The 26,767-nt window shown below is 43.0% G+C and overlaps 1 protein-coding gene across 3 annotated transcripts in view; it reads left to right on the top strand.

The window, feature by feature from the left end:
• The window catches only part of MAP4K3 (mitogen-activated protein kinase kinase kinase kinase 3), a 788,683-nt gene that overhangs the window by 536,120 nt on the left and 225,796 nt on the right, over nt 1-26,767 (top strand). For all 3 annotated transcript variants that reach the window (XM_053711916.1, XM_053711915.1, XM_053711914.1), the window contains exon 13: nt 2,169-2,247. In XM_053711916.1, the coding sequence (XP_053567891.1) occupies nt 2,169-2,247 (79 nt within the window). The remainder of the gene's footprint in view (nt 1-2,168; nt 2,248-26,767) is intronic.

The raw sequence follows: 26,767 nt of genomic DNA on the forward strand, positions 1-26,767 counted from the left end.
CTCTTGGAAGATACTCAGATTCCCTGCTAAAAAATAAATAGAGAAAACAATTGTAGTATGTAAAGCAGTCTTTTAAATTAATGGTAGATGCCAGTTTCAATGCCTTCAACCCACTCCCAACCCCCCAATTTATTTTCTACCCCTTTTTAATTAGATAGATAGAGAGACTGACTGACTATAAGGAATTAATAAAGTGTCTCACGTGTGAGTGTGGAGTGACAAATGCATCTTCATAATCACAACTGCATTTATATCACCCTTAAAGGGACAGTGTACTGTACCATTTTCTCCTCTTTAACCCTTTCCTAATGATACATTTTACCTGCTGAAGTGTATTAAATTGTTTAGATAACTCCTTTACGTTTGTTTTTTTTACTATTTGAACTATCTATTTTGGCCCACTGAGTCCACCACCTATACTGAAAATATTAATACAGGAGTACTAACTATATAAAGAATAAATCAACTTCCATAGGGGGGGAGGGATGTAAGAGAGAAAGATAGCTTAGCCCTAAATCATCTTTGAATACAATTAATTCTTATTTGCTGCTTGAATGAGTATACTGTGCTTTTAATGAAATATGTCTCCCTGTAGTACAACTACAGTATCTCACAAAAGTGAGTACACCCCTCACATTTTTGTAAATATTTTATTATATCTTTTCATGTGACAACACTGAAGAAATGACACTTTGCTACAATTTAAAGTAGTGAGTGTACAGCCTGTATAACAATGTAAATTTGCTGTCCCCTCAAAATAACTCAACACACAGCCATTAATGTCTAAACCGTTGGCAACAAAAGTAAATACACCCCTAAGTAGAAATGTCCAAATTGGGCCCAATTAGCCATTTTCCCTCCCTGGTGTCATGTGACTCGTTAGTGTTACAAGGTCTCAGGTGTGAATGGGGAGCAGGTGTGTTGAATTTGGTGTTATCCTTCTCACACTCTCTGACTGGTCATTGGAAGTTTAACATGGCACCTCATGGCAAAGAACTCTGAGGATCTGAAAAAAAAGAATTCTTGCTCTACATGAATATGGCCTAGGCTATAAGAAGATTGCCAAGACCCTAAAAACTGAGCTGCATTACGGTATGCAAGACGATACAGCAGTTTCACACAACAGGTTCCACTCAGAATAGGCCTCGTCATGGTCGACCAAAGAAGTTGAGTGCACATGCTCAGCGTGATATCCAGAGGTTGTCTTTGGGAAATAGAAGTATGAGTGCTGCAGAGGTTGAAGGGGTGGGGGGTCAACCTGTCAGTGCTCAGACCATACGCCGCACACTGCATCAAATTGGTCTGCATGGATGTCGTCCCAGAAAGAAGCCTGTTCTAAAGATGATGCACAAGAAAGCCTGCAAACAGTTTACTGAAGACAAGCAGACTATGGACATGGATTACTGGAACCATGTCCTGTGGTCCGATGAGACCAAGATAAAACTTATTTGGTTTAGATGGTGTCAACCGTGTGTGGCGGCAACCAGGTGAGGAGTACAAAGACAAGTGTGTTTTGCCTACAGTCAAGCATGGTTGTGGGGCTGTCATGGTCTGGGCCTGCATGACCACTGCCTTGCTAAAGAAGCTGAGGGTAAAGGTGATGGACTGACCAAGCATGTCTCCAGACCTAAACCCTATTGAGCATCTGTGGGGCATCCTTAAACGGAAGGTGGGGGAACGCAAGGTCTCTAACATCCTACTCCGTGATGTTGTCATAGAGGAGTGGAAGAGGACTCCAGTGGCAACCTTGAAGCTCTGGTGAACTCCATGCCCAAGAGGGTTAAGGCAGTGCTTGAAAATAATGGTGGCCACACAAAATTCTGACACTTTGGGCCCAATTTGGACATTTCAACTGTACTCACTTTTGTTGCCAACGGTTTAGACATTAATGGCTGTGTGTTGTTATTTTGAGGGGACAGCAAATTTACACTGTTATACGGGCTGTACACTCAACACTTTACATTGTAGCAAAGTGTCATTTCTTCAGTTTTGTCCCATGAAAAGATATAATAAAATATTTTCAAAAATGTGAGGGGTGTACTCACTTTTGTGAGATACTGTATATACATTACCCAAGACTGATTCAGTTCGGTATTCCTTTTCAATAATACATGCATCAGGTAATAGCAGTTCTTTAGATCATAATATTTTCCAATTTTCTCTTTTAGCCTCCGGTTGTCGTTCCTCATAGGATCCACTCAACAAGCAGGAGTGTTCGAGAAGAAAAAACGCGTTCAGAAATAAACTGTAAGAATTTTATTTATTTATTTATTACAAATTTATTTATAAACTGAGTGTCAGAGAGATTTGAGAATGAATCAAGACCACTAATGCAAAATTAATCATTTTAGTTATGTTTTGACACTACCCATATAATTTAAGAATAAAACATGCAAACAGAGAATACAAGTTTAAGATACTTTTTTATTTATTTCCATCTAATCTTATTTGCTTTGTTCGCTCGGTATTCTTTGGTATCCTTTGTTTGTAAAGCATACCTAGGTAAACTCAGGAGTCGTAGTGCACTGCTGGAAACTAGCTGGTGATTGGTTGTCGCTCACATTTGTCTCTTGTCATTGGCTCACCAGATGGGTTCAGCTAGCTCCCTGTAGTGAATTGCTGCTCTGTTGATGGCTTTAACTATATGTGTAACCCCTTTGCAAATGTTAAACACATAGTTATATGCATGCAACACTGATCACATGCTCTAACACATTTCAGCATTTTTACACTTTTATGTCTCTTTAAAAGACCACTAAATACAGTAGAATTGAATAATTGACAAATGCACAATAAAAAGACAGTGCTAAAACATTTACTTTGAATTTTAAATGAGCAGTAGAATATTTTCTGGCAAATTTCAAAGTTAATCCAATTTTTCCTCCCCCTGTATCATATGACAGCCATCAGCCAATCACAAAATGCATATAGGTATATATTGTGCACTTTTGCACATGCTTAGTAGGAGCTGTAGCCACATGCATATAAAAAGATTGAGCAAGTTTTGATAATGGACAGAAAAAAAGGAAAGTTTTATTTTAAATTGCAAGCTTTATCTGAATCATGAAACTTTAATTTTGACTATAGTAGGCCTGTAATATACATATGATCTCTTAACCCTTTGAGTGCTAACGACGGCTCTGAGCCATTGAAAATTGCCCCAATCAAGTGCTGACGACGGTTCAGAGCCGTCGCTAGCACTCACCCACATTGAGGGAAATCTGGGGGCTCTCACTGACTACCACCGGGGCTTCGCGTTTTGCACGGTGACGTCATGCTCAATGACATGATGACGTCACCACACCACTTTATTTCAAAATTACAATGGACAGTTTAGGTAAATGGGGGCATGGTACTTAGAAGCCTGTATCGCAGCTACAGACCCCCAAGACCCACCGTTGGAAATTTAATCGCCTAACCTTTTCAAAGGTATAAGTCTTGGGGATCTTGAAAAGAAAGAAAAGTAAAAAAAATATATATATTTCTTTCCTAAGATATGGTGAGTCCACAACATCATCAATTACTAGTGGGAATATCACTCCTGGCCAGCAGGAGGAGGCAAAGAGCACTACAGCCAAGCTGTTAAGTGTCACTTCCCTACCCATAATCCCCAGTCATTCTATTTGCCTCTGTCAATGGAGGAGGGGAAGTTTTTGGTGTCGGAAGAAAATTTAATTTCTCTACGTCAAGCAAGATTTTAACTAGTTGAAAGCCGGAGTAGGTTTACTCTGATCTTTCCCTCTCAAGTCTGGGTCTAGCCTTACTCCACGTCAGACTATTTAGTAAGGCAGTGGTGTGTTTTCCTAACACTTTGCTGCCCTAGTATAATAAGACAGAGTAGGTTTACTCGGTTCTTTATTTTATTTTTACAGGCCTCTGTGAGGAGTGGCTTCCTCTCACACCGGGTAAACTTTCCTCCTGCCAGACGGCTAGACACAGGTAAGTGCCTTTCTGTCTTCTAGGGTGGAGATTTGGCACCTTAAAATTTCTGCTACTGCAGAAAGAAGTATCGCTCCGAGAGCGGTATGGATGAGAAGTAAGGGAAACAGTGGCAGAGTGGTAAAGGTCAGATTTTTTTTCATTAAAGGGACTTAGACTCTGTATTACTGAATGCTTTTTAGAACGGAGAAGCGCTACGTTTTTCTTCATAAATGGAAAGAGTCCACAACTGCATTCATCACGTTTCGGAAATAATAACCTGGCCACCAGGAGGAGGTAAAGACACCCCAGCCAAAGGCTTAAATACTCCTCCCACTTCCCTCATCCCCAGTCATTCTTTGCCTTTCGTCCCAGGAGGTTGGCAGAGAAGTGTCAGAAGTTTGTTTCGTCTCTTATGGAGGGTAGTACTTTTCGACATGGGACGGGAGTTTTAAGTTATCCTGTCAGTCTCTCAGTGAGGGCTTGGATAAAAGTACGGAGATGCAGGAAGAGTCTATCTACGAAACAATCCTGACTCATTTTAACAACTTCACAAGCAATCAGCGATGTCGATCTTCACTTTGCTGCCTGCTTCCTTCTCTCAAGTCCATGGCGGAGGCGAGGCTACTATCCGTCACACTTGAAGGGCCATGTTCCTGTTCCACAGGGTAGATTCTGGTAAGATCATTTCATTTTACTTCTTCATGATTGTACTGTAACTCATTTGTTCCTGCGAACTCACATGAAAAATACAGGGTCTCAGTGGTACTCCTTTAGTATCTTGGAATCAAGGATTAATATCTCCTGAGGAGGATTATTGCACAGGTGGAGGGGGGTTAATCATGTTTGTTATGTGATTCAATCTGCTTATGTGTAGTGTTAACTGGGCTCGTGGCTTTTTGGAACATAACAGCCTTTCGAAGTGACGCAATCTTGCAGTTGGGTGCACTTTTTTTGGACTGCTCAGTTTACCTTGTGACCGGGTTGTTTCTACGTTCTGGTCTCCCATTTCCGCATTCCTGGCTGTGTGGCGACAGAGAATTCTAGTCCGCTGGGTTCATAGGAGGTGGTGAGTACCCCAGCCATTGTCAGTAAATTTTTTTAGTATCCTTTATCCAGTTATGGAGGATGCTGATGTTGAGATTGTTTATATGCGATTGTGCTCGTGCCCGATTGCCCCAGGTCTCTCGGCCACTGGAGGGCATGTGCTTTTCGTTACAGGTTGGCTCGCCTTTGTGTTTTACTCAGACGTTTTTGAGCTGTTTGGGGACCCTATCCTTCTCGGTTATGGGACTCATCAGTCTACTCCTTCGAATGGCTCACCTCATTAGACATGGGGGATGAAGTAATTTCCTTTAAATCTTGTTATCGAGATCCTTCACAGTTTTGTTGGAAGAACAGGGTTTCCGTTAGGATGGTCCTGCGGATCTTTCTGTTCTTCTTGGGCATTGGGTTTCCTGTTATTTTATCCGGTTAGGATGAATTTTCTTTTCTTTTTCTTATTATGTTTCTTGCGGGAACTTAAAAATCTCTGGGATCGATACTCGCTGTTTGCTTCTACTGAAGTTGTTCAGGACACGTTAGTCACATGTTTGTCTGTTTTTCTTCCTCCCTCTCTGAGGGCGGATTTAGCCAGCTTGGCAGTTATGACCCTGGTTGCAGGCTGGTCCTGCTTGGGTTCAGATCTTTTGTCTCGCGGCCTATTCAGACACTTGGTGCCTATTATACCTTACTGGTCAGGTTGGGGGCCAAGTGCTCTTAACATTATTTATGTTCTTGTTATTTGTTTTAAAAGTTTCAGCTAAGCATTCTCAAGAGGACTTGCGGGTCCAGCGGCTCTCTGGATTGTTTCATTCCTAAATAGCCGTCTCTCTAGTGACTGGGTCAGTGAATTTTGCTCTCTGTTGTTCCCGATACCCTCGGAACCTGGAGTATTCCTTCCCACGTGGGGGGAAATTAGAGGGTGTTGCTTTAGGAAATTGTCTTTTTTGGACTTGTTCCTTTAGTGGTTCTCTTCTTCATTGAGTCCTCTTGGATTGTCCGTTTCTCCTTGTGGATGGGTCATCTTCGGGGGACTTGGATTCCCTTCGGGAGTTGGTTGTTCCTTTTTCGGGATATTAGGCAGTGAGGTCCTTTTGGGCTCTGGTTAGGGGTCCTTTCCTGGTGTTGGGAATGCTCTGCATCTCTTTCTTAGGATAGAAGAGGTCCTAGTGGTTTTCCACTCATATGGTTCAGGTATTGCCATACCGGTGGCATCCAAACACATGTTTTACTGTCCTCTGACTTCAAATCTGAGGTGATGTGGTGGCTTGATATTGCTCTGTTTGGGTGACTTGTCCTCACTGTTCCCCTTGGACAACTAGCTCAGCATACTAATGCTCTGTGGCTACTCTGTCCTGTAGCAATCCGAGGATTGCTATTGGATCCCGGCGAGGTCTACTCAGCCTTTCCTCCTTTTAGTGTTGGGCTCCTGCAAGGGGTGGTCTCTTCCCTTTGGGTTGGGACTTGCAAGGGCTTTGTGCTCTTGTTATCCGGGTTATTCTGGATTTTTTCCCTGGGAGGTCTGTTTTTTTTTATATCAGACGAGGGATTTATGTTCCTGGAAGATTGTTTAATCTAAACATTTGTGGGGCCCGGGCTTCTTGTCCTGATCTTCCGGTTGTCGAAGATTTTACTCAGCGTTTTCTCTTTGTGGATCCTGCTGTGGACTGTTACCAGACCTTATGATCCTAGGACTGGCCGGGGGTTCCAGTTTCCGGGGTACTCCTTGTTCTGGCTGTTCTGTTTTACAACTTGGCTAGATTTACTGAGAGCCGTGGCTCCTTGGGGCTTGTGTTGTGCCGGACGATACGGTTCCCTTGGGATAAGCCAACTGACTTGACCTGATGGTGGGCTATCCTGCTTAGCAAGCAGAAGGTTTGCGATTGCTCAGCTGTCACTTTTGCGCCTGGTATGTGTGCTAGCACAATTGTGTTTTAAGGGGTTCTTCCGTGTTCGTTAGTGATGTGGCCTTCTGTCTTCTTGGTTCTTCCTACAACTTCCTGTCTTATGGGCAGGTGTTTATCAGCGCTTTCCTATTCAGGGGGCTAGTTGTCCTCCTTACGGAGGTGTGGTTCCCTTTTTAGGGGCCTCTCCTGTGTTCAGGAGGTTTGAACAGATGTTTATCTGGTTCGGGGATTGGTCTGCTCTTTGAGTTGTTCCTGTCCACCTGGGGAGCTGCTGGCTCCGCCTTGAGACTTAGTCGGATGGCATTGCTAGATCTCCTTAGGTTTAACGCCTGCTCGATTGTCTTTAGGTTAAAGTGGCTGTGTCCATTATTCCGCTCTTTTGGGGGCCGGTCTTGGGGTTCCTTTTGTTTCCCTTGCGTTCAGATCTGCCGTTGCTTGGGCTGGTCCGGCTAGGTGTAGGATCTGAGATCTGTTGTTTATCCTCAGGTCTTGGGGGTGACAGCTGACCTTCTTTTTTAGAGGTTCTGTGCCTCTCCCCCTTTTGAGATCTGTGCGTAGACTTGGTGGCCTGGTTTGTAGGAAGGTTTTTTGAGGGAGGGTTGGGTGGGTTATATTAATCCAAACTTAAGGGATAAATCAGATTTGTTATTTATATATCGTGACCCTTAAGTTCCAGAACCATAGGGGCACCTGCACGAGGTTATGGAACCTCGATTTTAATAGCTGACTCAGCCTTAATATCTAATTGCACCGTAGTGATTACGCTTACAGACAGTGACAGTTGATGTTAAACAAGGCCTCCGCTATAGAAGAGACCTTTTTCAGTCTAAGATTAGCAGATTTCTTTTCAATCGTGGGTAACCTGTGCTCAGAGTTATATACAGTGATAACTAATGGTTAAACAGGCCTCCGCTATAGAAGAGACCTTTTTTCAGTTCAGCTCAGCATATCTTTCTTTTCGTGGGTAACCTGTGGGTACATTTATACTTAGCAAGGTTGAACTATAGCTCCAGCGACAGCTAAATGGTTAAACAGGCCTCCGCTATAGAAGAGACCTTTCTTTAGTTCAGCTCAGCATATCGTTCCATTTGTGGGTAATCTGCTGGTATATTTATACTCAGTATGGTTGAACTATAAGCTCCAAAGATAGCTAATGTTTAAACAGGCCTCCGCTATAGAAGAGACCTTTTTTAGCTCAGCTTAGCATATCTTTCCATTCGTGGGTAACCTGTTGGTATATTTTTATTCAGCAAGGTTGAACTGAAAATCTAATTTCTATCTCTTTTTCAAAGCAAAGTTAATAATTGGTTGTATTAGTCATACATTAATATTACATTTAATGATGCATATGTGCATTATGCATATAAAGTGCATTTGAATCTTTAATTAATTTAAAGGTATATACCGTACTTTAAAATCACCAATGACTTTGCTGTGACCGGGGCCCTTTAATACCATTTTAATATACTTTGCAACACTGGCAATGATTAAAATTTAGGAACACAGTAAACCATCAGCTTTACTTTTGACTGTTTGACTAACATATATACATTGAGTGTACTGTAGACTTTACATTTCTTAGCACACAAACCGGAAATTTAATCGGATACTATTTATATTATTGTGGTGCTTTTTTGTATAAGTACTTATTAGATACACTCTACTACCACTACTAATAACATACTCACTTACCTACAGGAGTTGATTATTTATATATACACAAATACTCTAATACCTCCTGTTAAGGAGTGATGTATATTTTATGAGGTGCAATTCAGATCAAATTACATAGTCTGAGTTCCAGCAAGTTTTAAACCGTATGTGTGTGAGTGTGCGTGAGTACTAGTCCAGCCGGACTACTACTTTAATATTTTTTTCAAATAAAGTTATTTTGTGTGAATGAAGTTGTCAATTGTATTTTAAAGTATTGAATTTTGATTACACTTATTTTTTGTTTACTCTGAGATAGTGGGTTTTAGTATTTAACGAAGTCCAGTAACCAACAGTCTTTTTTCTTTGCGCTGCAAAATCTCTCTTTTTTGCATCTCACTGTACATTTTGGTGGCCTGGTTTGCCTTATTCCTTACAGATAGTGTTTTCTCTGTGTCTTCCTATGGATGGCAGCGTGTTACTGGACTCAGATGTTTATTTTCTGACTTTGCTACCTGTTATTTCTGTTTGCTAAGTCTCTAAGTTCTGATGTTTTGAGGACTTTGTCTTCAGCTGTGTTTTTTGGTGCTGTTACCCAATGTTTGGAAGATGTTTCTTCTCCTGGATGATGTCCAATTGCTCCTTTTGGGTTGGGCGTCGTCTCCCCTTGTTATCGGGATCCATTTGGGTCTCTGGATTTGGCCTTCCTTTGAAGGGGGTCTTTCCTTTATGGATCATGCTGTACCTTCTGGGTATCCCTTTGGTTTACCCTTGTTCTCTCTCTTTTGGGGATTTTGGTACTGTACTAGTAAGGGTTGTGTGGGGACAGACTGCTGGGTGACGGTTATCCTGGAGGAGTGTTGGCTCAGTGAGTCTACTTGCGGTCTCTAGTTATTCTTTCGGACTATCTGCGGGTCAGTGTTCTTGGGGCCTTTTCCTTCGAGTTTTTTGCCCGGCTCCGACGAAGCGGGGTTTGGTTGGGTTGTGGTTTTTCAGGCCTGGTGGTCTCAGAATGGGCCGTCTATTGCACCCTCCCATTTTTGCATTCAGTGTCCTTGGGCTTGGGTATTGTTTTCCCAAAAGTAATGACTGCAGCGCAGTGGACTATTTCCATTTATGAAGAAAAACTTAAATTATGCTTACCTGATAATTTTCTTTTCTTCAGATGGAAAGAGTCCACAGCTCCCCATCCGTATTTTTTCTGTGGGGCGTCTCTTATTTTTTATTCTTCTGGCACCTTTTCACCCTGGTATTTCTTCTACTGTTCCTTGTTCCTCGGCAGAATCACTGGGGGATGAGGGAAGTGGGAGGAGTATTTAAGCCTTTGGCTGGGGTGTCTTTGCCTGCTCCTGGTGGCCAGGTTCTTATTTCCCAAAAGTAATGAATGCAGCTGTGGACTTTTTCCATCTGAAGAAAAGAATTAGGTAAGGTATATGTTTTATATCCTGTGTTTTATTGCTTATAGACCTTATTAATTTCGTTTAGGTCTGAGCAAATCTGTCATGTTTTAGGATTTATTGCCTAGTACATTTCAAGACAATTTAAGATCTTTTAAAGTGATAGCACATTTTTAATTTTTGGTGCTTATCTATGCGAGTCTGCTCATGGGGTTAGAGATCTGCTCCCATGTTATGTCAAATATTGACTCATATTATGTCTCTCAGGATGACACTGTTAGGCAATGCCACAGTTTCTCCTTAAATGTCCCTAGCCTTATGGCGTCACATGCAGTGCCCTGCATTTTCCTCTCAGTCTCCTGGAGGAGCTTATTTGCTTGCAGAATTATTTTTGCTCGGGTATCTTCTGCGATCTCTGCGGCATTATCTTCCTTCCCTATGCTAATGGGAAATAGCAAGAGGAATATTAGAGATTCAGATAGTAAGGTTTCTGTATCTCCTACTGCTACACTGGTTTCCTTCCTCATAGGTCTAATGAGGAGGATACGTCAGTAGCCTCTGAGGGTTAAATCTCAGATTCGGTCAGTATAATTCCTTCATCTGATGCTGAAGTAGTGTCCTTCAGATTTAAGCTTGAACACCTTTGGGTATGGTTAAAGGAGGTTTTGGCTACTTTGGAGCAACTCCGATACGTTTGTCTTCGTCAACCCTAAGAATCTAATAAACGTTATAAGTACTAGGATTCCTCTGTAGAAGTTTTTCCTGTTCCAGACAGGAGATTTTTCACAGGAATGGGAGAAGTCAGGGTTTCCTTTCCCCCCGTCTCCTGTCTTTGGAAAGATGTTTCCTGTGACTGTCGGCATTAAACATCATGGCGCACGGTGCCTAAGTAGTAGGGTATTTCTACTCGGCCTAAGAGAACTACGATTTCTAGAGAGGATAGCTGTTCTTTTCAGGATCAATGGACTAAGCTGAAGGCTTAAATGGATGTTTGTTCTGCCACTGTGTCAAGTGCGGCATCTTATTGGGATGCCTTGTTTGATCCAATTTGGTAGGGACTCCTTTGGAGGAGATCCAGAACAGAATAAAGGCTCTTCATCTAGCCAATCTTCTATTTATGATGCTACCAGAAAAGTTCTTTTAACCGAGATCCAAGATATCTGGCTTGCTGTGCTAGCCCAGCGAGGCGTTGTGGTTATATGCATTGTCAGTGGATTTTTCCCTTGAGTCCAAGCTTCTGGTGCTTCTTTACAAGGGTAAGACCTTGTTTGTTCCTGATCTGACAGTAATATTTCTAATATATGGGTGGAAAATGGTATTTTCTACCACAAGAAAAGTTGAATAAACCTAAAGAAATTTGTCCCCAATCCGGGATTAGTCCAGGTGTGGGGCAGAATCTCTCTGGTTGTCGTCAAACATGGATACAAAATGTCCCAGATAGGCTGCGGGCATAGTATCTCAGGTTTTCTTCATTTAATTCATACCTTCCTCTAAGAGCTAGGTTCCTTCTCTTAATGTTATCTGCAGGCCAGATAACAGTGAGGCATTTTGAAGTGCGTTTGGGACTTCTCTTCCCTGTGAGTGATAGTTCCAGTTCCTGTAAGGGAATTTTTCGTCCTATGATAGATCTAAAGTGTTTCATCAAGTTTTTCTCAGGGTACTGTCCTTCGAAATGGAAACCAGTGGTTCCATTCTTTCTTTGGTCTATGAGGGTCAGTGCATGGTGACTTTAGACCTGGAGGACGTGTATTTTTAAGTTCCTGAGTTTTTGCCTTTCTATCAAACACTTTCAGTTTGGGGCTCTTCTCTTTGGCCTTGCCACAGCTCCCAGTTGGGGCTATCTTGGCAGTGATCAGGTTTCGGGGTATTGCTGTGGTACCCTTCCTGGACGACACAATGGTTCAGGTGCAATCTTTTCAACAAGCAAACTCTCATACAGAGATCTTGTTGTCTTTTCTACGTTCCCACAGATGGAAATTAAATCTGGAAAAAGAGTTCCCTTGTTCCAGCTGCAAGGGTAGTTTTGTTAGGGATTATAATAGATTCCCTATAGATGTAATATTTCTGACAGATGTCAGAAAAGCCAAGATTCTTTCCTCCTGTCTCTCTCTCCAGTCTACTGTTAGGCCATCAGTGGCTCAATGTATGGAGGTAATTGGTCTGATGGTTGTTTCCATGGACATCATTCCCTTTGCTCGATTTCATTTGAGAGCTTTGCAGTTGTGCATGATCAGTCATTGAAACGGGGACCATGCGGATCTGTCTCAGAGGATAGATCTAGATCAGTTGACAAGAGACTCTCCCATGGTGGCTCTCTCAGGAGCATCTGTCTCGGGGCACCTGCTTCTGGAGACCTTCCTGGGTGATTGTAACCACGGATGCCAGCCTGCTGGGTTGGGGAGCAATCTGGGACTTGTTAAAGGTGCAGGGACTATGGACTCTGGAGGAGTCTGCTCTCCCCATAAATATATTGGAGTTGAGAGCGATTCACAATGCTCTGCTGCTTGGCCTCAATTGTCCTTAGCCCAGTGTATCAGGTTCCAGTCGGAAAATATCACCTCAGTGGCTTACATCAACCACCAGGGAGGAACTCGGAGTTCCTTAGCCACGAAGGAGGTGGCTCGGATTATTCAGTGGGCGGAAGCTCACAATTGCAGTCTCTCTGCCATTCACATTCCAGGTGTGGAAAATTGGTAAGCGGATTTCTTTAGCAGACAGATTTTTCACCCCGGTTAGTGGGCTCTCCATCCAGAGGTGTTCTCGAGGTTATCCCTCAAATGGGGGATGCTGGAATTGGATCTGATGGTGTCTCAGCAGAACGCCAAGCTTCCAAGGTATGGTTCAAGGTCATGGGATCCGCAGGCCGCCTTAATAGATGCTCTGGCGGTTCCTTGCGATTTCAGTCTGACCTATCTGTTTCCTCTCCTTCCACAAGTCGTTGCTCGTATCAAACAGGAGAGCGTCAGTAATTCTAATAGCTCCTGCGTGGCCTCGCAGGATCTGGTATGCGGACCTGGTGAAGATGTCATCTTTTCCACCTTGGAGGCTGCTCTGAGGAAGGACCTTCTAATTCAGGGTCTATTCCTTCATCCAAATCTCGTTTCTCTGAAGCTGACTGCTTCGATATTGAACGCTTAGTTTTGTCATTGACACCATGATTCAGGATTGCAAGCCTGTAACTAGAAAGATTTACCATAAGGTATGGCGTAAATACCTTTATTGGTGTGAATCCAAAGGCTACTCTTGGAGTAGGGTTAGGATTCCTAGGATTTTGTCTTTTCTTCAGGAAGGTCTGGAGAAGTGATTGTCAGTCAGTTCTCTGAAGGGTCAGATTTTTTATTTTGTTACACAAGCGTCTGGCGGATGCACCAGATGCTCAATCCTTTTGTCAAGCTCTGGTAAGAATCAGGCCTGTTTTTAAGTCTGTTGGTCCTTCTTGGAACCTTAACCTTGTTCTTAAAGTTTTACATCAGGCTCCGTTTGAGCCATTGCATTCCGTAGATATTAAGTTGTTATCTTGGAAGGTTTTGTTTCTTATTGCTATCTCTTCTGCTCGGAGAGTCTCGGAGCTCTCGGCTTTGCAGTGTGATTCACCTTATCTTATCTTCCATGCTAATAAGGCGTTTATTCGTACTAAGTTGGGTTTTCTTCCAAAAGTGGTTTCGGACAGAAATATTAATCAGGAAATTGTTGTTCCTTCTCTATGTCCTAATCCTTCTTCTCATAAGGAACATTTGTTGCACAACCTGGACGTTGTGCATGCTCTGACGTTGTGCATGCTCTAATATTCTACATACAGGCGACTAAGGATTTTCGTCAGTCTTCTGCCCTGTTTGTTTCGCTCGAAAGCGTAAAGGACAGAAAGCTACTGTTACTTCTCTTTCTCTCTGGTTGAGAAGTATGATCCGTTTTGCTTATGAGACTGCTGGACAGCAGCCTTCTGAGAGAATAACGGCTCATTCCACTAGCGCTGTCCCGTCTTTTTGGGCTTTCAAAAATGAAGACTTCTGTGGAACAGATTTGCAAGGCTGCAACTTGGTCCTCTCTGCATACTTTTTCCAAATTTTCCAAATGTGATACTTTTGCCTCGGCTGAGGCTTCTTTTGGGAGAAATAAATCTGCACTTTCAAGATCTACATTTAAATTAACATAATCATTAAAGTGATGGTAAATTTGAGCTTTTAAAAAACGCTAGGATTCACGATCGCTCAAAATAAACTGGACTTTCAGTGATGAAGTTGTTTTAAAAAAAGAATGCTTCACTAACCCTTTCTGTATCACAGCTCCTCGCTAAAGTCTACACCTCTGGACATTCATGGCATAGCACTGTTTTCTCAATGAGGTGATGTTTCAACCTCTAAACTAATAACTGTGCTAGCATACAGAACACTGTCATATGACTAGCAAAGATATTGGTTCAGAGGAGGAAGCATCACCTCATTGAGAAAAGAGCGATGTGCTGTAAGCGGACGGAGGTGCTGACTTTAGCGAGGAGCCGCGACACAGAAAGGTTGAGTTTAGCACCCTTTTCTTACAAACTCATCACTGAAAGTCAATTTTATATGTGCAGCTACCAATCAGCAAATATCACCCAGGTGGTGAGCCTACCTGGCTATGCTTTTCAACAAATGGTATCTAAATAAAGAAGCAAATTAGATCATAGAAATAAATTAGAAAGTTTTTTTAAAATTGTATGCTGTATCTATCATGTATCTATCATGTATCTCTCATGTATCTATCATGAAAGAAAAAATGTGTTAAGCTCAAGTTTTTAACTTTTAACTTCATATAAACAAAATTCAAAAAGTATTTCAGATAATCGGAAACATTTTTATTAGAATATATTAAATCTATAATAAATATTGACTGCACCTGACCTGAGAGGAAAGAACAGGAATAGGAAAAGGAGTAAAAATAAAATAAAAGGGGGGGTGGGGTGTACTAACTAAAATCAGTTATGTGGACAGTCAGTTACGTAGTGTTGCTTCCTGGTGAAAACACTACGTACTCTGCAAATCTATGTGTTTAACCTCTGTAAAGGGGTTATAAACACATACAGCTATATTACGAGTTTTGCGGTACCGCTATACCGCTAAAAAATTGGCCATTGCTCGTAGAATGGCCAGTAACGCATATTATGAGTCACGGCGGTATAGCTGTACCACAAGCATTTTAGCCTGTAACACAACGTCCGTTCCGGCTAAAATGCTTGAGTTACAGCCTATACTGACACAATCCATTCCGCCATTTGAGAGCAGTAATTATGGATTTTTCAAAACAAAAATGTTTCCCAAAACTCATAACTAAAATGTTACAGAGTATACTAACACCCAAAAACTACCTATTAACCCTTAAATCGCCACCCTCCCACATCGCAAACACTATATTAAACTTATTAACCCCCAATCTGCCACCCACCCACATACGTGTCTATTAAGTAAACCTATTAACCCCTAAACCACCACTCCCCGACATCGCCAACACTAATAAAAGTTGTTAACCCCTAATCCGCTGCTCCCCAACATCACCTAAATAAACCTATTTGCCCCTAAACTGCCGGCCCCCCACATTGCCAACACTATAATAAAGTATTAACCCCTAAACCTCCAGCCCCCACATCGTAACTACTAAACTAAACCTATTAACCCCTAAACCGCCACCCCCCACATCGCAAAACACTAAACTATTAATTCTAAACCTAACACCCCCTAACTTTAAATTAAAATTACAATATAACTCTCTATAAAAAAAAAAAAAGACAATAGGATTTCAAAAGCTCTCATCCTATTAGCTGATTTGAATTTGAAGAATCAAATCAGCCAATAGGAATGCAAGGTAGCCATTTTGAAACGGCTACTTTGCATTCAACTTCAGTGTACGGCGGTGACCGTATGAAGAGGACACTTCGCCCAGGATGTCTTCCAGGATAGGTCCGCTCCGTGCCGCCGGGATGAAGATAGAAGACGTCTCAGAGATGGATGAAGGTGTCCCCGTCTGGATGAAGTAGGTTAGGGGGTGTTTTTATTTGAGGGGGGGCTTTTTTTTTCATAGGGCAATTAGATTAGGTGTAATTTCTTTCCTAAAATATGGTGAGTCCACAACGTCATCATTTACAGTTGGGAATATAACTCCTGACCAGCAGGAGGAGGCAAAGAGCACCACCACCAAGCTGTTAAGTATCACTCCCAAACCCCAGTCATTCTCTTTGCTTTGGTGCATGGAGGAGGTGAAGTTTTGAAAATTGGAATTACCTTCGCTTCAAGCAAGATTTTTTTCTAGTATTGAAAGCCAGAGTAGGTTTACTCTGTTCTTTCCCCTTTTGGGTATAGCCGTAGTCCACCTTAATCTCTGCAGTAGGGTAGTGGTGACTTTAAAGCAGTTAGGAACTTGTGAGGTGGGCCTTGCTGCATTTTCCTAACATGTTGCTGCCCTTGTATAGAAAGCCAGAGTAGGTTTACTCTGTTCTTTCTTTTTTCTACAGGTCTCTGTGAGGAGTGGCGTCCTCTCATACCGGGTTGGCTGTCCTCCTGCCAGAGGGCTAGATACAGGTAAGTGCCTTTTGTCTTCTGGGGCTAGGAGACTGGCACTGAGGGGGTTAACCTTTAAGACTTCAAAAATTTTGGGACTAGAACCCTGTAAAAAGGGTTAATTTGGGCAGTAGCAGGCATTTTGACATGTGGAGACAGGGAGTTACACTCTTTTATTGAGGAAGGAGTTAACTTTTATTTGGCTCATGACAGGCACACTTTTTCCTTTGTTCCTTTCATTGCAGGAACTTAGTTAATTTATGGGGCACTTATATTTTAGCCTTTTCCTGTAGCTGAGTGCTACAGGAAAAGGTTTCATTTTGTCGTTATTTCCTTTCAGCTGGAAGTGCACCTTTAAGCTAGTGGCGCAACTTCACAAGCCAGTCACGTGACCTCTGAGCCGCTCCGGGTAGAAGTCAGTATGGAGCGGTTGGACAACAAACAGAAATTGCCTGGGAAGTGTGTCTTCTTGGGAAGTGTATCTCTCTTTACTCGGTCACTTTGAGAGGGCAGGTAAGCACCTCAGTCATAGACTGAGGTGTAGAGGTGCACGTTAGGAATTTGTTAAGTGTCAAGACAAGCCTTAATTCTTATTTTGTCATTAGCGGTTTGTGTTTCTAAGCAGATTTAATTTGCTAAGATATTTCCCTGCATAATGGATCAGGATCCTGCTCATATGGACAGGTGTATCCTTTGCTTGGATAGTCAAGTGGTGCCACCCATGCAATTGTGTTCCTCATGCATAGAGAGGACTTTAAAAGATAAAGATAACATTTTTATCTATGAGCCAAATGTCTCTTAGAGCGATGCTGTTCAGGCTTTGCCACAGCTTTTTCCTCAACCGTTCCAAGCCTTAACGGCGTCACATGCATTGCCCTGTGGTTCTTCTTAATCTCCTGGAGGAGTCTATTTGCAAGCAGAAATTGCTGCCCAGGTATCTTCTGCGGTACCTGCGGCATTATCTGCCATTCCCATGCTTCAGGGAACAGGCAAGAGGAAATTTAAAGACTCAGATAGTAAGGTGTCTGCTCCAGTTTCGGCTACACAGATTACCCATTCTCATAAGTCTGATGAGAAAGATACGTCGGTAGCCTCTGAGGGTGAAATCTCAGATTCAGACAGTGTAATTCCTTCATCTGATGCTGAAGTTGTAGCCTTCAGATTTAAGCTTGAACACCTCCATGTCCTGTTAAAGGAGGTTTTGGCTACCCTGGACGACTCCGATACCCCTGTCGCTGTCAACCCTAGGAAATCTAGTAAACCTAATAAATACTTTGCTGTTTCTTCCTCTGTGAAGGTGTTTCCTGTGCCTGACCGTGCTACGGAAATTATTGCACAGGAATAGGAGAGACCTGGGATTCCTTTACCCCCGTCTCCTGTCTTAAAAAAGATTTTTCATGTGGCTGACTCCATTAAGGAGTCGTGGCAGAAGGTGCCCAAAGTGGAAGGGGCCATTTCTACTCTAGCAAAGAGAACTACTATTCCTATTGAGGATAGCTGCTCCTTTAAGGATCCAATGGACAAAGAGCTGGAGGCTTATTTGAAAAAAAATGTATGTTAATCAAGGTCTCCAATGGCAACCTGCAGTGTGTATTGCCACTGTGACAAGTGCGACAGCCTATTGGTTTGACGCTTTGTCGGAGTCTCTTTAGGTATAGACTCCCTTGGAGGATATCCAAGACGGGCTCTTAAAGGGACACTGAACTCAAATTTTTTTCTTTCATGGTTCAGATAGAGCATGCAATTTTAAGCAACTTTCTAATTTACTCCTATTATCAAATGTTCTTCATTCTCTTGGTATCTTTATTTGAAATGCAAGAATGTAAGTTTAGATGCCGGCCCATTTTTGGTGAACACACTGTGTTGTTCTTGCTGATTGGTGGATAAATTCACCCACCAAGTGCTTTCTATGGTTCTGAACCAAAAAATAGCTTTTTTTTTTCCAAATAAAGAAAGCTAGAGAACGAATAAAAATTGATAATAGGGGTAAATTATAAAGTTGCTTAAAATTGCATGCTCTATCTGAATCACGAAAGAAAAAATTTGGGTTCAGTGTCCCTTTAAGTTAGCCAATTCCTTTATTACTGACGCATCATTGCAGGTTATTAAGTTGGGAGCCAAAATATCTGGTTTTGCTGTACTAGCACACAGAGCTTCGTGGCTGAAATCTTGGTCAGTGGATGTTTCATCTAAGTCCAAGCTTTTGGCGATTCCTTACAAGGGTAAGACCTTGTTTGGTCCTGGTCTGGCAGAAATTATTTCCGATATCACGGGTGGTAAAGAGTCTTTTCTTCCACAAGATAAGAAGAATAGACTAAAAGGGCGTCAGACTAATTTTTGTTCCTTTTGTAACTTCAGATGTAAGTCTTCCCCTTCCTCTTCCAAGCAGGTCAGTCTTGGAACAAGGGGAAGCAATCAAAGAAAACCACAGCTGACTCTAAATCAGCATGAAGGGTTTGCCCCCGATCCAGGAGCGGATCAAGTGGGGGTCAGACTGTCTCAGTTTTCCCAAGCATGGGTACGAGATGTCCCAGATCCCTTAACTGTGGACATAGTATCTCAGGGTTACAAATTGGAATACAAGACTTTCTCCAACATTGGTGTGTCCGGTCCACGGCGTCATCCTTACTTGTGGGAATATCTCTTCCCCAACAGGAAATGGCAAAGAGTCCCAGCAAAGCTGGCCATATAGTCCCTCCTAGGCTCCGCCCACCCCAGTCATTCTCTTTGCCGTTGCACAGGCAACATCTCCACGGAGATGGTTAAGAGTATGTGGTGTTTAGTTGTAGTTTTTTTATTCTACTATCAAGAGTTTGTTATTTTAAAATAGTGCTGGTATGTACTATTTACTCTGAAACAGAAAAGGATGAAGATTTCTGTTTGTGAGAGGAAGATGATTTTAGCAGACAGTAACTAAAATCGATTGCTGTTTCCACATAGGACTGTTGAGATGAAGTAACTTCAGTTGGGGGAAACAGTTAGCAGACTTTTCTGCTTAAGGTATGACTAGCCATATTTCTAACAAGACTGTGTAATGCTGGAAGGCTGTCATTTCCCCTCATGGGGACCGGTAAGCCATTTTCTTAGTTTCAAACAATAAAGGGCTTAATATGGGCTATAAAACTGGTAGACACTTTTATGGGCTAAATCGATTGCTTTATTTGGACATTTTATACATGTTTATGCTGATAATTCACACTTATAAACTTGGGGAACGTTTTTTAACGTCAGGCACTATGTTAGACACCTTTTCCAGTCAGGGAGGGCCTTCCCAGTTGTAGGCTGAGCCTCATTTTCGCGCCATTACTGCGCAGTTGTTTTTGAGAGCAAGACATGCAGATGCATGTGTGAGGACCTGAAAGTAGTTGGAAAAGTTTCTAGAAGGCGTCATTTGGTATCGTATTCCCCTCTGGGCTTAGTAAAGTCACAGCAAAGGCTGTAGCTGGGACTGTATAGGGGTTAAATTTGTAAACGGCTCCGGTTCCGTTATTTTAAGGGTTAAAGCTCTGAAAATTGGTATGCAATACTTTTAAGGCTTTAAGACACTGTGGTGAAATTTTGGTAAATTTTTAACAATTCATTCATACTTTTTCACATATTCAGTAATAAAGTGTGCTCTGTTTAAAATTTAAAGAGACAGTAACGGTTTTGTTTTAAAACGTTTTTTTGTGCTTTATTGACAAGATTAAGCCTGTTTAACATGTCTGTGCCTTCGGATAAGCTATGTTCTATATGTATGAAAGCCAATGTGTCTCCCCATTCAAAATCGTGTGATAATTGTGCCATAGCGTCCAAACAAAGTAAGGACAGTACTGCCACAGATAATGAAATTGCCCAAGATGATTCCTCAGATGAGGGGAGTAGACATGATACTATATCATCTCCTACTGTGTCTACACCAGTTTTGCCCACGCAGGAGGCCCCTAGTACATCTAGCGCGCCAATGCTTATTACCATGCAACAATTGACGGCTGTAATGGATAACTCCATAGCAAATATTTTATCCAAAATGCCTGCATATCAGAGAAAGCGCGATTGCTCTGTTTTAAACACTGAAGAGCAGGAGGGCGCTGATGATAATTGTTCTGTCATACCCTCACACCAATCTGAAGTGGCCATGAGGGAGGTTTTGTCAGATGGGGAAATTTCAGATTCAGGAAAAATTTCTCAACAAGCTGAACCTGATGTTGTGACATTTAAATTTAAATTAGAACATCTCCGCGCACTGCTTAAGGAGGTGTTATCTACTCTGGATGATTGTGACAACTTGGTCATTCCAGAGAAATTATGCAAGATGGACAAGTTTCTAGAGGTTCCGGTGCACCCCGACGCTTTTCCTATACCCAAGCGGGTGGCGGACATAGTGAATAAGGAGTGGGAGAAGCCCGGCATACCTTTTGTTCCCCCCCCTATATTTAAGAAATTATTTTCTATGGTCGACCCCAGAAAGGACTTATGGCAGACAGTCCCTAAGGTCGAGGGGGCAGTTTCTACTCTAAACAAGCGAACTACTATCCCTATCGAGGATAGTTGTGCTTTCAAAGATCCTATGGATAAAAAATTGGAAGGTTTGCTTAAAAAGATTTTTGTACAGCAGGGTTACCTTCTACAACCCATTTCGTGCATTGTTCCTGTCACTACAGCAGCGTGGTTCTGGTTCGAGGAACTAGAAAAGTCGCTCAGTAGAGAGACTCCGTATGAGGAGGTTATGGACAGAGTTCACGCACTTAATTTGGCTAACTCTTTTATTTTAGATGCCGCTTTGCAATTAGCTAGATTAGCGGCGAAAAATTCAGGGTTTGCAATTGTGGCGCGCAGAGCGCTTTGGCTAAAGTCTTGGTCAGCGGATGTATCATCCAAGACAAAATTGCTTAACATCCCTTTCAAAGGTAAAACTCTCTTTGGGCCAGAATTGAAAGAGATTATCTCAGACATCACTGGGGGAAAGGGCCACGCCCTTCCACAAGATAGGCCTTTCAAGGTCAAGAATAAGTCTAATTTTCGTTCCTTTTGCAATTTCAGGAACGGACCGGCCTCTAATTCTGCATCCTCTAAGCAAGAGGGTAATGCCTCACAGCCCAAACCAGCCTGGAAACCTATGCAAGGCTGGAACAAGGGTAAGCAGGCCAAGAAGCCTGCTGCTGCTAACAAAACAGCATGAAGGCGTAGCCCCCGATCCGGGACCGGATCTAGTAGAGGGCAGACTCTCTCTCTTTGCTCAGGCTTGGGCAAGAGATGTTCAGGATCCCTGGGCACTAGAAATAGTTTCTCAGGGTTATCTTCTGGAATTCAAGGAACTACCCCCAAGGGGAAGGTTCCACATGTCTCACTTATCCTTAAACCAAATAAAGAGACAGGCGTTCTTACATTGTGTAGAAGACCTGTTAAAGATGGGAGTGATACACCCTGTTCCAATGACGGAACAAGGAATGGGATTTTACTCAAATCTGTTCGTAGTTCCCAAAAAAGAGGGAACCTTCAGACCAATTCTGGATTTAAAGATCCTAAACAAATTTCTCAGGGTACCATCGTTCAAAATGGAAACCATTCGAACGATTCTACCCACTATCCAGGAAGGTCAATTTATGACTACCGTGGATCTAAAGGATGTGTACCTACATATTCCTATCCACAAAGAACATCATCAGTTCCTAAGGTTCGCCTTTCTGGACAAACATTACCAGTTTGTGGCCCTCCCATTTGGGTTAGCCACTGCTCCAAGGATTTTCACAAAGGTACTCGGGTCCCTTCTAGCGGTTCTAAGACCGAGGGGCATTGCAGTAGTACCGTACTTGGACGACATTCTAATACAAGCGTCGTCCCTTTCAAAAGCAAAGGCTCATACAGACATCGTTCTGGCCTTTCTCAGATCTCACGGATGGAAGGTGAACATAGAAAAGAGTTCTCTGTCTCCGTCAACAAGAGTTCCCTTCTTGGGAACAATAATAGATTCCTTAGAAATGAGGATTTTTCTGACAGATGTCAGAAAGTCAAAACTTCTAAGCACTTGTCAAGTTCTTCACTCTATTCCACGTCCTTCCATAGCTCAGTGCATGGAAGTAGTAGGGTTGATGGTTGCAGCAATGGACATAGTTCCTTTTGCACGAATTCATCTAAGACCATTACAACTGTGCATACTCAAACAGTGGAATGGGGACTATACAGACTTGTCTCCAGTGATTCAAGTAGATCAGAAGACCAGAGAGTCACTCCGTTGGTGGCTGACCCTGGACCATCTATCCCAGGGAATGAGCTTCCGCAGACCAGAGTGGGTCATTGTCATGACCGACGCCAGTCTAGTGGGCTGGGGCGCGGTCTGGGAATCCCTGAAAGCTCAGGGACTATGGTCTCGGGAAGAGTCTCTTCTCCCGATAAACATTCTGGAACTAAGAGCGATATTCAATGCTCTCAGGGCTTGGCCTCAGCTTGCAAAGGCCAGATTCATAAGATTCCAATCAGACAACATGACAACTGTTGCGTATATCAATCATCAGGGGGGAACAAGGAGTTCCCTAGCGATGATAGAAGTGACCAAAATAATACAATGGGCGGAGGATCACTCCTGCCATCTATCTGCGATCCACATCCCAGGTGTGGAAAACTGGGAAGCGGATTATCTGAGTCGTCAGACTTTCCATCCGGGGGAGTGGGAACTCCACCCGGAGATCTTTGCCCAGTTGACTCAATTATGGGGCATTCCAGACATGGATCTGATGGCGTCTCGTCAGAACTTCAAGGTTCCTTGCTACGGGTCCAGATCCAGGGATCCCAAGGCGACTCTAGTGGATGCACTAGTAGCACCTTGGACCTTCAACCTAGCTTATGTGTTTCCACCGTTTCCTCTCATTCCCAGGCTGGTAGCCAGGATCAAACAGGGGAGGGCCTCGGTGATCTCTATAGCTCCTGCGTCTCAACGCAGGACTTGGTATGCAGACCTGGTGAATATGTCATCGGTTCCACCATGGAAGCTACCTTTGAGACAGGACCTTCTTGTTCAGGGTCCATTCGAACATCCAAATCTGGTCTCCCTCCAGCTGACGGCTTGGAGATTGAACGCTTGATTCTATCAAAGCGTGGGTTTTCAGATTCTTTGATAGATACTCTGGTTCAGGCCAGAAAACCGGTAACTAGAAAGATTTACCATAAAATATGGAAAAGATATATCTGTTGGTGTGAATCCAAGGGATTCCCATGGAATAAGATAAAAATTCCTAAGATTCTTTCCTTTCTGCAAGAAGGTTTGGATAAAGGATTATCTGCGAGTTCTCTAAAGGGACAGATTTCTGCTTTATCTGTCTTACTACACAAACGACTGGCAGCTGTGCCAGATGTTCAAGCATTTGTTCAGGCTCTGGTTAGGATCAAGCCTGTTTACAGACCTTTGACTCCTCCCTGGAGTCTAAATCTAGTTCTTTCAGTTCTTCAAGGGGTTCCGTTTGAACCTCTACATTCCATAGATATTAAGTTATTATCTTGGAAAGTTTTGTTTTTGGTTGCTATTTCTTCTGCTAGAAGAGTTTCAGAGTTATCTGCTCTGCAGTGTACTCCGCCCTATCTGGTGTTCCATTCAGATAAGGTTGTTTTGCGTACTAAGCCTGGTTTTCTTCCAAAGGTTGTTTCCAACAATAATATTAACCAGGAGATAGTTGTACCTTCTTTGTGTCCGAAACCAGTTTCAAAGAAGGAACGTTTGCTACACAATTTAGATGTAGTCCGTGCTCTAAAATTCTACTTAGAAGCTACAAAAGAATTCAGACAAACATCTTCTTTGTTTGTCGTATATTCTGGTAAAAGGAGAGGTCAAAAAGCAACTTCTACCTCTCTTTCCTTTTGGCTTAAAAGCATCATCCGATTGGCTTATGAGACTGCCGGACGGCAGCCTCCTGAAAGAATCACAGCTCACTCCACTAGGGCTGTGGCTTCCACATGGGCCTTCAAGAACGAGGCTTCTGTTGATCAGATATGTAAGGCAGCGACTTGGTCTTCACTGCACACTTTTGCCAAATTTTACAAATTTGATACTTTTGCTTCTTCGGAGGCTATTTTTGGGAGAAAGGTTTTGCAAGCCGTGGTGCCTTCCGTTTAGGTAACCTGATTTGCTCCCTCCCTTCATCCGTGTCCTAAAGCTTTGGTATTGGTTCCCACAAGTAAGGATGACGCCGTGGACCGGACACACCAATGTTGGAGAAAACAGAATTTATGCTTACCTGATAAATTACTTTCTCCAACGGTGTGTCCGGTCCACGGCCCGCCCTGGTTTTTTAATCAGGTCTGATGAATTATTTTCTCTAACTACAGTCACCACGGTACCATATGGTTTCTCCTATATTTTTCCTCCTGTCCGTCGGTCGAATGACTGGGGTGGGCGGAGCCTAGGAGGGACTATATGGCCAGCTTTGCTGGGACTCTCTGCCATTTCCTGTTGGGGAAGAGATATTCCCACAAGTAAGGATGACGCCGTGGACCGGACACACCGTTGGAGAAAGTAATTTATCAGGTAAGCATAAATTCTGTTTTTCCTCCCAAGTGCAGGTTCCACCTCTCAAGGTTATCTGCAGACCAGATAAAAAGAGAGGCGTTCTTGAAATGTGTACAGGATCTCTTTTCCCTGGGAGTGACAGTTCCAGTCCAGGAACAGGGTCTAGGTTTCTATTCCAATCTGTTTGTGGTTCCCAAAAAAGAGGGACCTTTCCGACCTATTCTAGACCTGAAGTGTCTAAACAAATTTCTCAGAGTACCGTCCTTCAAGATGGAGGCGATCCATTCCATTCTTCCTTTAGTGCAAGAGGGTCAGTTCATTACGACCATAGACCTGAAGGATGCGTACCTTCATGTTCCCATTCACAAGGATCATCACAAATTTCTGATATTTACCTTTCTGGACAAACACTTTCAGTTTGTGGCTCTTCCGTTTGGCCTTGCCACAGCCCCCAGAATTTTCACAAAGATTCTGGGGGCTCTCTTGGCAGTGATTCGGTCTCAGGGAATTGTAGTGGCGCTCTATTTGGACGACATTCTGGTTCAGGCGTCATCTTTTCAACAAGCAAACTCTCACACAGAGATCTTGTTGTCTTTTCTACATTCCCACAGATGGAAAGTGAATCTGGAAAGAGTTCCCTTGTTCCAGCTCCAAGGGTAGTTTTCTCAGTGACCATAATAGATTCCCTATCAATGAAAATATTTCTGACGGAAGTCAGAAAAGCCAAAATTCTTTCCTCTTGCCTCTCTCTCCAGTCTACTGTTCGGACATCTGTAGCTCATTGTATGGAGGTAATTGGTCTGATGGTTGCTTCTATGGACATTATTCCCTTTGCAAGATTCCATTTGAGAGCTCTACAGTAATGCATGCTTAGACAATGGAACGGGGGCCATGTGGATCTGTCTCAGAAGATAGATCTGGATCAGTCGACAAGAGACTCTCCCGTGGTGGCTTGATCAGGAGCATTTGTCTCAGGGCACATGCTTCCGGAGACTTCCTGGGTAATTGTGACCACGGACGCTAGTCTGCTGGGCTGTGGAGCAGCCTGGGATTCCTTAAAGGCGCAGGGACTATGGACTCGGGAGTCTGCTCTCCCCATAAACATCTTGGAGTTGAGAGCGATTTTCAATGCTCTGATGGCTTGGTCTCCATTGTCCTTAGCACGATTTATCAGGTTCCAGTCAGACAGCATAACCTCAGTGGCTTACATCAACCACCAGGGAGGAACTCAGAGTTCCTTGGCCATGAAGGAGGTGGCTTGGATTGTTCAGTGGGCGGAAGCTCACAATTGCTGTTTTAACTGGGAAGCGGATTTCCTGAGCAGACAGACTTTTCATCCAGGGGAGTGGGCACTCCATTCGGAGGTGTTCTCCAGCTTAACCCTCAAATGGGGGGGTGCCGGAACTGTATCTCATGGTGTCTCGACAGAACGCCAAGCCTCCAAGGTATGGTTCAAGGTCAAGAGATCCACAGGCTGCTCTGATAGATGCTCTGGTGGTTCCTTGGGACTTGAGACTGGCATACCATTTCCTCTGTTTGCTCTCCTTCCACAAGTCATTTCTCACATCAAACAGGAGAAAGCATCGGTAATTCTAATAGCTTCTGCATGGCCTCGCAGGATCTGGTATGCTGACCTAGTAGAGATGTCGTCTCTTCCTCCTTGGAGATTAACCAAGCGTGGTTTTTCTGAGTCGGTCATTGAGACCATGATTCAGACTCGCAAGCCTGTAACCAGAAAGATTTACCATAACATATGGCGTAAATATCTTTATTGGTGTGAATCCAAGGGCTACTTTTGGAGTAGGGTCAGGATTCCTAAGATTTTGTCCTTTCTCCAGGAAGGTCTGG

This window comes from Bombina bombina, chromosome 4, assembly GCF_027579735.1.
Source record: "Bombina bombina isolate aBomBom1 chromosome 4, aBomBom1.pri, whole genome shotgun sequence".
NCBI lineage: Eukaryota > Metazoa > Chordata > Amphibia > Anura > Bombinatoridae > Bombina > Bombina bombina.